Source organism: Musa acuminata, chromosome BXJ2-1 (genome assembly GCF_036884655.1).
Source record: "Musa acuminata AAA Group cultivar baxijiao chromosome BXJ2-1, Cavendish_Baxijiao_AAA, whole genome shotgun sequence".
Taxonomy (NCBI): Eukaryota; Viridiplantae; Streptophyta; class Magnoliopsida; order Zingiberales; family Musaceae; genus Musa; species Musa acuminata.
In genome coordinates, this window is record NC_088338.1 from 12,444,577 (window position 1) to 12,457,011 (window position 12,435).

The following is a 12,435-nucleotide window of genomic DNA, read 5'->3' on the forward strand; positions in this document are numbered from 1 at the left end:
TTTGACGTGCGTCTGATGAATAGACATTATAATAATGCACATTGATGATGCATGATTTTTCTTTTTAAAATAATCAAACATAATCTATTTTAATATTTATTTATAAGTTAATATTTTATCATTATTAGTGCAAATATGAAAGCTCACGAGGAATTATCCGTTTTGAATGAGTTCATACGGTTTTATGAGTCTTCATGTTCGCATCAATAATAATAAAATATTAACTAATAAGAATGACGAAGGGTCGTTGGTAAAGACATTTATCTCATATTGATTAAAGAGTATGGAAACTAAGAACTTACAAGTCTCTAGCATCATCCTTACTCTCAAAGGTGTTTTTTGGGCTCATCTTACGAACTCATCTAAAGTCGATAATTTCTCATGAACTTTTCTATTCGTAATTTATATTTGAATATTTTTGGTGTTGAACTGGTTATCATGGAGATCCAGTGACCTATTTCCTTGGGTTTTATGGAGGGTTTAGAGTGTCGAGGCGCATGCCCGAGCGTGGGCCAAGCGAGAGCCTTCACTTGGGCGCCGGTGAGGAGCGTGCCTCGGCCCACGCGTCCGCCTGATTCCAAATCGGGTCGGAGCGAGCCACGTCACCGGATCTGGTTCGATCGAACCAGATCAACTAATATTCACACCCAACCCCACCGCGGTGCGCGCGCACGCCACGAGATCCCAGGAAACCTAATCGGCGGCAGTTCCTCTCTTCCTCTCCATCGGCGGGCGGCGGCGGCGTCTTCCTCCAGCGGGCTCGTCGTTGGTATATTATCTCTCTCTCATCCTCATACTCCTCCTCTTCCTTCGCCGTTGCTCACTCCGCCGCAGCCGCCAGCGTTCCCTCTTCTTTGGCTCGTCACAGCCATCTTCCCCCTTTCCTCCCTGCGCCGACAGCCTCCTCCTCGTCCCTTCGCTGGCGTCTTCCCTTCTCCTTCCTGCGCCGGCGGCTTCCTCCCGGCAGCGCAGCAGCCGCACCTCCCCTCCTCCTCCTTCTCCTTCTGTTCGGATCCTTCATCCTTCCTCCCCTCCCAACTGACAGCAACCCCCCCTCGCCATACCCAACAACCCCCTCTCCATCCTTCTCGTACTTCTATGTTAATTGTTTTATTAAGATAGATTTGGACAAAATAATTTGGTACTTTAAATGAATGTAATTTGATATGTCATTTTTTGTTTCAGTGATTATTTTTATCAATTACGATATATATATTTAAAATTTTAATATTCATGAGCACTTCACTTTGTCCGGGTGAGCACCTACAACCTTGGGTGTTTTGACACCTTGGCACCTTTTAGCATCTCTTGCCTTTGATTACACTTCTTACTTTCATGTGCTCTTATTAATTCTCTCATTGATTGCTTGTAGCTGGTCTAGTTTAGCTGGAGGTATCTAGTATTAGGAGGTTGCTAAGACTTGCGTTTAGGATGTTGGTATTAGGAGGCGGCCAAAAATTGGTTTTTATCTTTTGAATCTATCGACCAGGGATTGGATTGATTTAGTTGTTGGTTGACTTCTTATTACTTGTGCTCTATGGACTGTCCTTTTTAGCTGCCCCCTTCTGATGCCTGGCATTTTGTGTTAGATATTAGGATTGCAGGATATACTGTTAAATCACCGTAGATCTGATCAGTGTAAGTGTCCTATTGCCTAACCTTAATGGCCAAAATTGAAGTGGGCTTTTCTCTTTGCAAGAAGCAGTTCTTCAATCTTAGTTGATGGTGCATGCAGTTTGTTACTTTTTGCAGGGTATTTGTTTTCTGTTGCATCTAAATGTGCAAAACTTTGTTGGCTTTTAGTCCAGTTCTTATGTGCTTTCTCCTGATAGTTTCTCTGTTGTAATTGTTATGTCCATTTCTGATACGGACTACTTATTAGGAACCCCAGGAGAAAGTATTGACGATATTGGAAATTCAAGAAGATGGTTTTGAAGTATGTCTCAGCATCCGACTTATGCATCATCCATGCCTTAGTAGCAATTTTTTTATATTTTGCATTAACAATTACTCTATATATGTTCTCTACCATTTGTCACCATCACCTTTCATGTTTTAGTTTTCCTCTTTTCATGTCTTATAAATTTGGGAAGTAATGTGCTATAGTTTTATGGGAATTTCCGATATTTGATTTTTATTGGATTAAAATTTGTATCTTTCCCTGCATTTACTAGTGAAAATTCTTATTTCATGTTAAACTGTTATCACTGGAACCTTATGGCTTTCCTGCAATAGTTTCTGTATTTCGATAGTGCCTCTGTTATCTAGATGGTCATGTTATGTGCTTGTCTTTCAGGACTAAACTCTGCTGTTTTACTGGTGTCAGGTTATATATCCAGGAAAGGATATTACATTTGTTCGATCTGACTCACAGGTGAACTTGTTCAGATCTTATTGTGGATCCATATACATGATTCAAATATTTTTATGTTCTGTTTCAACTAATTCATGGATCTGTTTAGGTCTTCTGTTTTGCAAACTCAAAATGCAATCAATTACTTCCACGATGGTCTGAAACCTGCTAAGCTTACTTGGACTGCAATGTACAGAAAGCAACACCAGAAGGTATATGTTCCAGATTCACTCTATTTAATAGAATTCCCCAGTTAGGAAAAGGTTAAGAAATTTTATTAAATTTTAAACATTTTAGTGAGCCCTTTGAAGAGGTCGCTTGAATTTTGGGTAAGTTACCATATTGTTGTTTTCAGATATCATGAACTTATTCTATTTCATACTTCAGAGCTTTGTTCTGTATGGTAAAGGACTTCCTATGCTAGTAAATTTTTTGGTCTTTTGGTCCTTTGTTTGGTTTTGGTCTAAGCTTTACCATTTAATTAGTTGTGCGTCTATGCTACACATTGTGAAACTCCAGAACACCTTCTTCCATGTCCCATCTCCATCCCATATCACGATCTTTCCTCTAAACCCTACGAGTTCGATCTTCCCTCTCCCCCATGGTTACCTTGTTGAACGCTGCTTCTGCCACTCCCTTCAACACCTGCCTTTCCAGATGCCCCAAGGTACTAACCTCTCTACTGTCACTTTTTATGTTTTCCTTTTGTCTAGATTGTCTACCCTGGCATGGATGATATGATCTTCTTAGTATTTTTTTTTGTTTCTTTTCCGTATCAATGTATTTAGTGAATTATTGACTTAATTCTTGTCTTTCTTGAACCTTGCTCTATTATGAGGAGATCGGCTTTTGGGAACCCTATGTTTTCTTATCTTTCCATTGTCTTGGTCTGATTCTTTAGATCACCCTCATCTAATGCTATTGTCCAGGTCTCATGTTTCTAAGATGATTCTTCTCTGGTCTTCTTTGTTTCTTTCTTTTGTGGGAAGTTGTAGTGTGAATTAGCAACTGTTGATAGTGTCAGCAATTGGTTGATCTGGAAATCCAAGAAACACACATTGATCTATTCCACGATTTATGGGTGATAATATCATAATTCGTATTTAATTTCATGCTTCAATCTTAAGCTGATGAAAGGATGGCTGCAAGCAACAAGCATCCAAAACCTATGGATTTCATGCCAGATTATAAATTTGCATGGAGAATTTATCTTTTCAATCTTAAATTAAGCTATTTCTGTGCAATATCTCATGAAACACTTGTCTGATAACAGCACAATATGTCATAGTTGTGATTCTTGTGAAGCCAGTTTTTATAGATATGACCACTTCTTTAAAAGCCTAGGTTTCTTGGCTCCACATATAATAGATTGTGACTGTTGAACTATAAGTAATTATTTGATAATAATTGAGTAAAATTTATTAAATATTGAATAGGATATGGTTCCACGCAATGTATTTAGTATGTTACTCATGGCACTCCCTCAATCAATTGAGTTGAATGTCTTTCTACCTAAACTAAGATATTGTAATCATGGTAACGAATATTGAGCTTAGACAACATCGTTGATTGTACAGACAATGATTTAAAAAGTGCTAGGTGCCAAAAGACATCAAGATCTCAAAATGCTTAAGGCGTTAGGCTTTCTTTTCTCATTTGAGTGAAGCAAGATCCTCTAAAATATTAAAATATAAAAAATATAATATAATTGATAAATATGATTATATAAAATATAATATTAATTACTATTAACAGTAGATTATCTATTGTTAACAGTAGTTAGAAGGAGAGAAAAGAGTCACTGACTGTGGAAACCGGGGAAAAGAGTCACGATTACGATGGTGTTGAAGCTGTGGACGACGGTAGTGGCGGAGGAAGTTTCGGATGACAACAACAACAACAGAGGAAGCTGCAGATGATAGCATCGACACCGGTGGAAGCTGCGGATGGCGATGTCGTAGGTGGAGGAAGCTTCAGAGGTGTCTGTCGGTGGCAGAGGAAGCTATGGTCCTCTCCCTCGATGGTGGAAGGAGCTACACACAGAAGTAGTGGCGACAGAAGGAACTACGCACCAAGGCTAGGCTGTCGGCGGCGGAGGCAATCACCAACTAGCTACTGTTCAGTCAAACCAGACTTAAAAATTTAGTTTGGTTGCTTCATTTAAACCGAGCGTTCGCCTGAGGTGCTCGGGCCTCACCTCATGTTGCTTCACCCGAGCACCTATTTAAACCACTGTGTACAGATAAGGGGATAGTGATACTAGATCCATTCGCCAATGACATTAGGACATAGCAGTGCACGAGCATTGGTATGGCCTCGATGGTGATAAGGTTGTTGAGGCAGTTAGGGTGTGTTGTTGAGGCAATTAGGGTGTGGTGTTGAGTTTAGGGTAGAAGAGCAGACGGGAAGATGTTACACAAGGCTCTCTTGTTTGTCACGAACTTACTTAGTTTTGTCTAAGTCGTGTGGCACCTTTACGTTTTCATCTATAAAGGGTCAACCTCCACAAAACCTCTTATGGTCCCTTAAGGAGCTACAAAAGAGAAGACGAGTTAGAGGAATTGTTTAACCTAAGATCTTGCAAGCAGACATTTTAGCAAACACTTGATAGGCAATGCAAAATACAAACATAGACTGCATAAGCTTTGAACAGTCGTGTGACAAAGGGTTCAAGGTGGTCCGTCGCGATCAAAAGTCCCTACAAGTATCCACATAATATTGCTGCAGAACAAGGCACCGAACCAGTCCTAGACACTACCCCAAAGGCTCATCCAGCCATGTGCCACCCGTGTAGCTCTTTGGTGTTGTGCTGGTTGACACTTTGCACCACTTTGTGGAGTTAGAAAACCCCTAAAATGGTTGCCTAGGTGGCCTGTTTTTGGACAGTTTTGCCTTTGCGCGATGATTTCACATAACCAACATTTATAGGACTAAGATGGCCAAGCAAACCAAAATGGGATTGTCAAGCCTATTGCAAGCTCTCTATATGTTGTGCTAGGCATGAACAAAACCGAAAGACACAGACATATACAAACATTACGTCAAACACCCTTTATACAAATTTGTCGGTGACATGTTGGCAATGGACCGATAACATAGGTTGAGAAATGGAATGAGGAGCATGGTGTTACTTGTTGACAGTGCCCAATGAATGAGGCAATGGCAGTTGGCAGGAGGAGACGAGAATAAGGTGGTTGACAAAATTGATCCAAAAAAGCTTAAATTCAACCAAATTGAAATCCCAGCCACTAGGACTTGCTTGATTCCCATAACGCTGCAATTTCAAATTAATGGTCATTATTGTCGGCAGCATCAACTAATGCCAAATTGGCCTTGTCGACTCTCTATAAACTTCTATCTAATAACGTATCACCTGTTGCCATGTCAAATTATACACATGGTCACTCCTCACTGATAGAAAAATTGTGGCATCTTCACAGATACATAGTGGAATTCTCCCTGGGCATCAATAAAAATGGTTCCTCATTCCCATATTTGATTAGCCTGTTTTCGTTTTTGGAAAAAAGAATAAAAAGACAACCCTCTTAAGGGTCGGTTATCTTTTATTGTATTTTTAGAATTTTTTAACTTAATTTTAAAAATTGTAGTGGTTTGCTTTGTTTTGTTGTTCTTTTGTGTTTTGTTGAATTATTGAGAATGCATCATTATCGTTTGTGAGCATATAGATATGTAGCTCAAGGCTTCTTTGCTATAATATGTTCTTTGGATTATTGTGCTTTTGTTTTGAAATAAAACTCGGGATCAATATAACTATAAATCTTGGTGATTTCCCAGAAAAAAGCCTCAGGTGTTTGGTTTTTCTTGATCGACCCCCTTGTTCTCAATATGCATGCACAAAGCATAGTTTTTCTCATTGAAACCCGGGTGGTCTGGACCTTTTCTCTAGCCAACTGATCTAGTGAAACCAATTACAATGCTTTTGAATGTGCTTACAATGTTTTTGATTACTAAGGCAAGATACTGTTATACTATTCAAAAATACTATAATCGAGCCACAATTATTTCAAATCCCTACCAATCTTATTTATCAAACCTAAAGTTATGTTTTCATCCAGTTCACTGGATGGTTTAAACCTAAGCATGCCCATCCACTATCCAATTAGCTATTTTAATTTTATATTGTAGAAACACATACATAGCTTTAGTCTGTATGTCTTTTAAGCATCAACATGTAGAATTTAATATATTTGAATGCTCAAATTTGTGGTTTAGGTCTGATGGCTTTCTGGAGGCAAGTTCAGCATTATCTCCAGGGAGACTTATATTGCTCCCTCTTGCATTTGAGGCAGTATGGTTCAAAAGTTGATTGGAATAAGCTTCGGCCAATGATTTTGAAAAGAATAAGAAACAGAGCAAAAGATTATCCTGTCGTGAGAATGATTCCTATAGCACAAGATGTTCTAAAATCGAGAGAAATGTTGGCAGAAGGCATCTCTACTCTCCTCAAGTTTATCCCGGTTAAGTCATGCAAGTAAGCATCTATGTTCCTTGCAATTCTTGTTAGCTACAAGTTTTTTGTTTGTTAATCCATTTTCACTTCTGAAAATGCTGGTTGTTTTCATTCTCTGTAAGGCTCATATAAATATTCTTACAAAATAAAGAGTCCTGCCATGAACATATGAAATTATGAATGAATAGGAACTTCTTTCAAATATATTTCTTTAGGGAACTAATAAATGCTGATAATTGGAGACAGATGGGTTTCATGTCCCAAAACTTTCAGCCTTTTAATGTCAGCTATGTTGTTTGTTAATTATTTTGTCCCTTGGATTGTTACATAAGACATCTTTTACTGTCGCCTGAACTTCTTGTGTATCCACTGATACTTGTTCAGACCTGCTTATTATATTTACGGGGAGCATTACATACTTATATTGTTTTTTCAGTATTGATTTCTTGAATTATCCTCTTACTGTTCTTTCTTGTTAGTCACAGGTAGTTATGTTATTCCAATACAAGGAACTTTTCTTTTATAAAAAACAGTCACTTTGCACTTCATTTAGTTCATTGGGGATTGGTACTTTGTACGATTTGTTAATCGCTATGAGATTATGAATTGGTAGTTTTCCTTGGATCTTCATTTGTCTGACTCATTCTCATGATTTTATAATTCATCCTTCATTGTTCCTCTTTCTGAATTTGTGTCTTCCCTTCCCACTTCACCTTCTTCTTAGTTTTTCTCTTTTGTTTGTTTTTCCATGACTTAATTGCAATTTTTTCAATCATCCATTTAGTCAACATGATCTTAAATTTAGATAATTTTGTCTTGAGTGGTTTTTTTTTGTAGCTTGTAGCTTTTGTAGGAGATTTCTGATTTTTCAATAGAATAAACTTCTTTGTCCACTGGTTCTGGTTATTAAATATCCATCTTTCTTTCTTTTAGTTTTTTCTTTATTTTTAGAAGAAATGAAAGATCTTTTTTTTTGGTGCTTATGCATAACTACACTCGTTCTCTGCATGTTCAATCCATTCGTAAGCCTGTTTACCAAACCTGTTGTATGCAAGACTAAGACCATCCATGGAATGTTCCTCAGTGTCTTATGAGGTGAATGAACCTGTAATTGTTGTGCGTTAAATAAACCTGGATAAGATGCATCACGCACAGGATTTATTTGCACGCCAACCAAAAGCAACTTAGTTGATATTTGTAGTTTCCGAGATAGTTTGTTATTGGCTGACTGCATACTTGTTCTGGTTAGACTAGAATTTTGTAGCTTGTGAAGCTTGCTTTGTTGGTTCTGATGACCGCTGTTTTCTTTCTCATATTCCTACTAATTTTATCGACTGTTTACAGCATGTCTGATGCCCAGGCCTGCATATGATTGCTGAAATCTTGGCCATTTTATAAAGTGACTTGAACTGTTGCTCTTCAATAACGTTTATTTGCAGTTAATTGGTATTTTGGGTGAATTGGAAAAAGAATTGGCTGATTCATTCCACCATAACATGATTGTGAGGCTGATTTTAAGTTTTGTTTTTCATCTGTACTACAAAACAATATTAGACTTTCATAGCGGAGCTATTTTTGAACTTTCCAGTTATGATCTTTCTTCCAGGTTTTGTCCTGAAGTATATGTTGGTGAGACAGGGCATCAGATTAAAACCTGTTATGGCTTTAAGCATATTATTAAGGACCAGCCACACCATTGGACTGAAGGAAAATTGAATGATATCCTCACTCCAGTTGAGTCCTTTCATCTCCAAGATATGCATCAAAGCATCATAAAGCATGACCAGAGATTTGACTTCCATCGTGTTCCAGCTATTGTTGAATTATGCTATCAAGCTGGAGTTGAAATTTCAGATGAAGTTTTGTATAATTGCAGTCCAGAATCCCCTCGTAGCCAAGGAAACACAGTAAAGGCTGGTGTTTCGTCGGACAAAGACATCAAGTTAGTTGCTCAGGTCACCTTGGATGCCTGGGAGACGCTCAGGCTGGGAGTACAGAAGCTATTGCTAGTCTATCCAGTGAAGGTCTGCAAGTATTGTTCAGAAGTCCACGTTGGGCCATCAGGGCACAAGGCGCGACTCTGTGGGGTTTTTAAATTTGAAAGATGGAAGGGATCCCACATGTGGAAGAAAGCGGAGGTGGATGACTTGGTACCACCAAAGATGGTGTGGCATCGGCGGCCTCACGATCCACCTGTGCTTGTGGATAGCGGGCGGGGTTTTTATGGGCATGCACCAGCTGTCGTCGAGCTCTGCATGCAAGCTGGTGCCAGAGTGCCGATGAAGTACTTCTGTATGATGAAGGTCCATGGGCTCACGGCCACTTGAGTTTTATGATGGTCACTCACACGATGCTTGCTCGAGACCGTGCTTCGATTCAGATATGACACTCTAAATGGCACCTTCATTTTTTCTCAAGAAAAAGTGATTTGAAACTTCACATATTAATGATTTCTGATGTCCTCCTGAGGGATAGCATCTCACTGCAATTCATCGGATTTGACATTGAAAGCAGTTCAAATGCCAAAGTTGGTCAGGAAGTTTGATCGGAAGGAGATCTGATACCTATTTCTCGCTGTGCAAGAGACTTGAAAGGAATCAACTGATGGAGGTTTCTCATTTGATACTCCATGTTGTTGTGGAGATTTGGAGTGAAAAGATTAGATTATGCTGCAAGACTCTTACCAGCGAGCAGCTAAAGTGACATTGTTTTCCCAGAAGAGAGTTCATTGATTCTGTCAAGCTTATTTATTTTGATGCTTTAAAATTATTGTTTTTATGAACTTGAGGAGAAAATGAATCGTTTTGAAGTATTTTTTTATTGTGTTCAAAATTTTGTTGTGATGCGTCAGTAGTACCGAGGAGAATTCATCCAAATACAAGGGGATTTGAAGGTTCATGCAAAACATGCTAATCGTTTACGAGCTAAGATAACTAAAGCAAAAAATAATAATAATAATACTCGTATAGTTAGTTCATCAAGTTATTTTTCTTCATATCTAATATAACATCCCTGATTAATCTCACATTCAAAGTTGACAAGACTAAGATTGGCTTATAAGGATCTGATGAGTGTACTACTATTAATTTCAGCTTAAGCATTTTGATCAGTGGTTTAGACCAAGGGATTCAATTACCAGCGTTGCTACGCCATCATCAAGAGCTGACCTTGATGATCAACTCGAATACGTGTCAAACGGCCTTCACTAACAACAACTACCTGAATCCTTCGAATTGGGCGGTTTCGCGAGCCAGTTTGGTTGCAGAAATGGGTGGTGCCTCGGAGACACCCACGTCGTGACTCTTCCTCGAGACTCGGACCATCGCCCTGTCACAGCTGGAAGTCACAAGTACGCACTAGGGTTTATGAATCCCTCTCTCTCTCTCTCTCTCTCTCTCTAAGCTCTTTCGGTTTCTTAGATTCTCAGTCCGTGCGAAGCCCTTTGCCTTGATTCATTTTCCCGTTCGTGCTACTCATCATGTTTGTGAACCCCCTCAATAGACTATGCTTCTGTGGTCTCTTGATGTAGGTAACATATTTATGATTGAATTTGCAAAGATCCATGGAGAAATAAATAGAGAGTGTTTCTTAATGGCTAGATCGAAGCCGACTGTGGATGATTCTTGTGAGGAAGGGTTTTTCTGTGTGAATCAATTTTTGATGATTGGTTATCGTTCCATTCTTTAAAATGGTTTTTCCGGTTCGGCAAATCGAATTGGGTTTCCGACCATAAGGGAGATCTGCGTCAGGTACAGTGATTTCTGTGATGATCTTTGCGGTGAGTTCTGGCGTTTACAAGTTACAATGAATGCAATTACTAGTGGTGATGCTAATTTTATCTGCCTGGTCGTCAATCTATCTCGGAACAAATTGATTGTAGAGGTAAGCTGGTTGAGAAAGTCACAAGATGTTTGTCACAGTTCTATAAAATAAAATAAAAAACGATATTGAAGTGAATGATATAGCGAGCATTAATTGTTTGAGTCACCAATGTTCTTCGGTAAGCGTTTAACTACTTCCGATGAACATGTAAGCACTTGTTAATCAGTTCTTGGAATAACGTGGAACTTGTTATGTTTGCCTTTCTACATAAAAATTATCATTTGAGATGAAAGACCTAGTTTGTCATGTCATTGGGCCAGCTGAATCTACCAATTGTTTTCCTAATCATTCATCTAGAAATCTGATATTGTAGTCGGTTGGCCAAGATATCAGATTTCTAGACTGGGATGAGTTGGTCCGGAGGAGGAAGAGATGCAGGTGGAGGGCGAGCATGGATGAGAGAAAGAAACAGAGTAAGAAAAAGAAAAAGAAACAAGAGACGGTGATTGCCATTGCTATCAAAAAATTAGGTACCGGCCGGTACGTTTACCATTTAACCCACCTTGTTTCAGTAGCTTAATCTGGGCTTTATGCTCGGTAAGATACACATATTGAGTGATATGCCCAATATGAACACTGATGGACCACATATAGGTTCAATCACCATATTTTCTTTTTCCTATCTTTTTAGTTTTATTGCATTTATTTTTCTTTCCATTTCTCAGTATTTTAGGTGATCTCATTGCAATTTGATTCTATTGCTAGGTTATTCTAGTTCTAAATATAAGATAGTTTGTGCAAGTAAAGAAGATAGTTGGGAGGAACTGAAACAACTTTTACAGAATAATAAAAGAAGTAAGAGAAATAGAAAAAAGGATAATAAGGATTAGGTAGCATTGCAGGTCTTGTATCTACTTAGGTTTTAAAGGATCAATAATGCTCAGGGGAGTTTATAGGTTTCATTTACTCAGCTTGAGATGCATTTTTGGTGAGTTAATAATAACCTGTAATGACATCTACTACTCTTCACAAAAGGGCAATCCAGTGCATGAGGTTTCCACTAATGTGGTGTCCAAGGAGGGTCATTGTGTGTAGCCTTCAGCAATCCAAGAGACTACTACTCCAAATCAAAATTGTTGATCTTGTGTATTTGTTGACGGTGCTTAGTTTGCTTATTTAAGATGCGGTTCTGATTAAGTTGACATTGCTGCAGTGCAAATCGGGGGCACGAAGATCATTCAAAAATTATTTGTAGAGGAGAAGGATGAGGCACTCGACCTGTCCCAAGGAGAGAGAGCCCCTGGGGCTTCCTTGAAGGTGATACACGACATTCTCAGGCACACAGATGCAACGTCCGTGCTGAAGACAGACAGACGTATGTTATCCAGGTTCTCCTTGGTTTCAAATCTTCGAAACTGTATTTTCATTTGATCCATGGTTGAATTCTGAAGTCCTTCTGGTATCTTATCATTTCTGTTTGGTTGTGCATATTTAGGAATGCGCTCAGGTTGTTGACTCTTTTTAACTTTTTCAAAATTCTAGTGTGCTAAGGTTGAGTAAATTTTCTCACTCCTTGCCAACTTTATATTTGAAAGGTGAATGGAATTAAAAAAAAAAGAATTAAAATGTTTACATCTACCAAACCTCTTATGCCTTTAGATGCATGTAATGTTGGTTTCCAGGATCTGTCCGATTTAGCATCAATTAATTTACTAATGTTTTATTTCTTGTTCCGTTTTTAAGTACTTCTATAGGGTACTCTTTATTTTTCAGCGTTTTTGTATACTCT

General features: G+C 38.6%; 1 protein-coding gene and 1 long non-coding RNA gene across 6 annotated transcripts; both read left to right on the forward strand.

Annotated features, from left to right (window-relative positions):
- The first annotated feature begins 661 nt into the window (after positions 1 to 661).
- LOC103998277 (APO protein 4, mitochondrial) lies at positions 662 to 9,636 on the forward strand. 3 transcript variants are annotated; one of them, XM_009419724.3, is made up of 6 exons: positions 666 to 769; positions 1,892 to 1,936; positions 2,327 to 2,374; positions 2,463 to 2,565; positions 6,587 to 6,845; positions 8,431 to 9,636. In XM_009419724.3, the coding sequence occupies exons 5-6, from the start codon at positions 6,592 to 6,594 to the stop codon at positions 9,149 to 9,151; spliced, it is 975 nt and encodes a 324-aa protein (XP_009417999.1). In that variant the 5' UTR covers positions 666 to 769; positions 1,892 to 1,936; positions 2,327 to 2,374; positions 2,463 to 2,565; positions 6,587 to 6,591; the 3' UTR covers positions 9,152 to 9,636. The 3 variants fall into 3 exon arrangements, with proteins under 3 accessions (XP_009417984.1, XP_009417999.1, XP_009417992.1); XM_009419717.3 differs by having other exon boundaries at positions 671 to 769; positions 1,883 to 1,936; XM_009419709.3 differs by lacking the exon at positions 1,892 to 1,936 and having other exon boundaries at positions 662 to 769.
- Positions 9,637 to 10,215: 579 nt separating this feature from the next.
- LOC135598110 (uncharacterized) lies at positions 10,216 to 12,278 on the forward strand. Of its 3 annotated transcripts, none has more exons than XR_010481492.1 (2): positions 10,216 to 10,349; positions 11,860 to 12,278. It is a non-coding gene; the product is annotated as an uncharacterized LOC135598110 (long non-coding RNA). The 3 variants fall into 3 exon arrangements; XR_010481491.1 differs by lacking the exon at positions 10,216 to 10,349 and adding an exon at positions 10,368 to 10,602; XR_010481493.1 differs by lacking the exon at positions 10,216 to 10,349 and adding an exon at positions 10,368 to 10,573.
- The last annotated feature ends 157 nt before the right edge of the window (positions 12,279 to 12,435 follow it).

Bases quoted from the DNA above. Each gene is read 5' to 3' on its own strand.
- LOC103998277 (XM_009419709.3), top strand. From the start codon at position 6,592: ATGGCTTTCTGGAGGCAAGTTCAGCATTATCTCCAGGGAGACTTATAT. The intron at 6,846-8,430 runs GTAAGCATCTAT...TCTTTCTTCCAG, and splicing joins ATCCCGGTTAAGTCATGCAA to GTTTTGTCCTGAAGTATATG.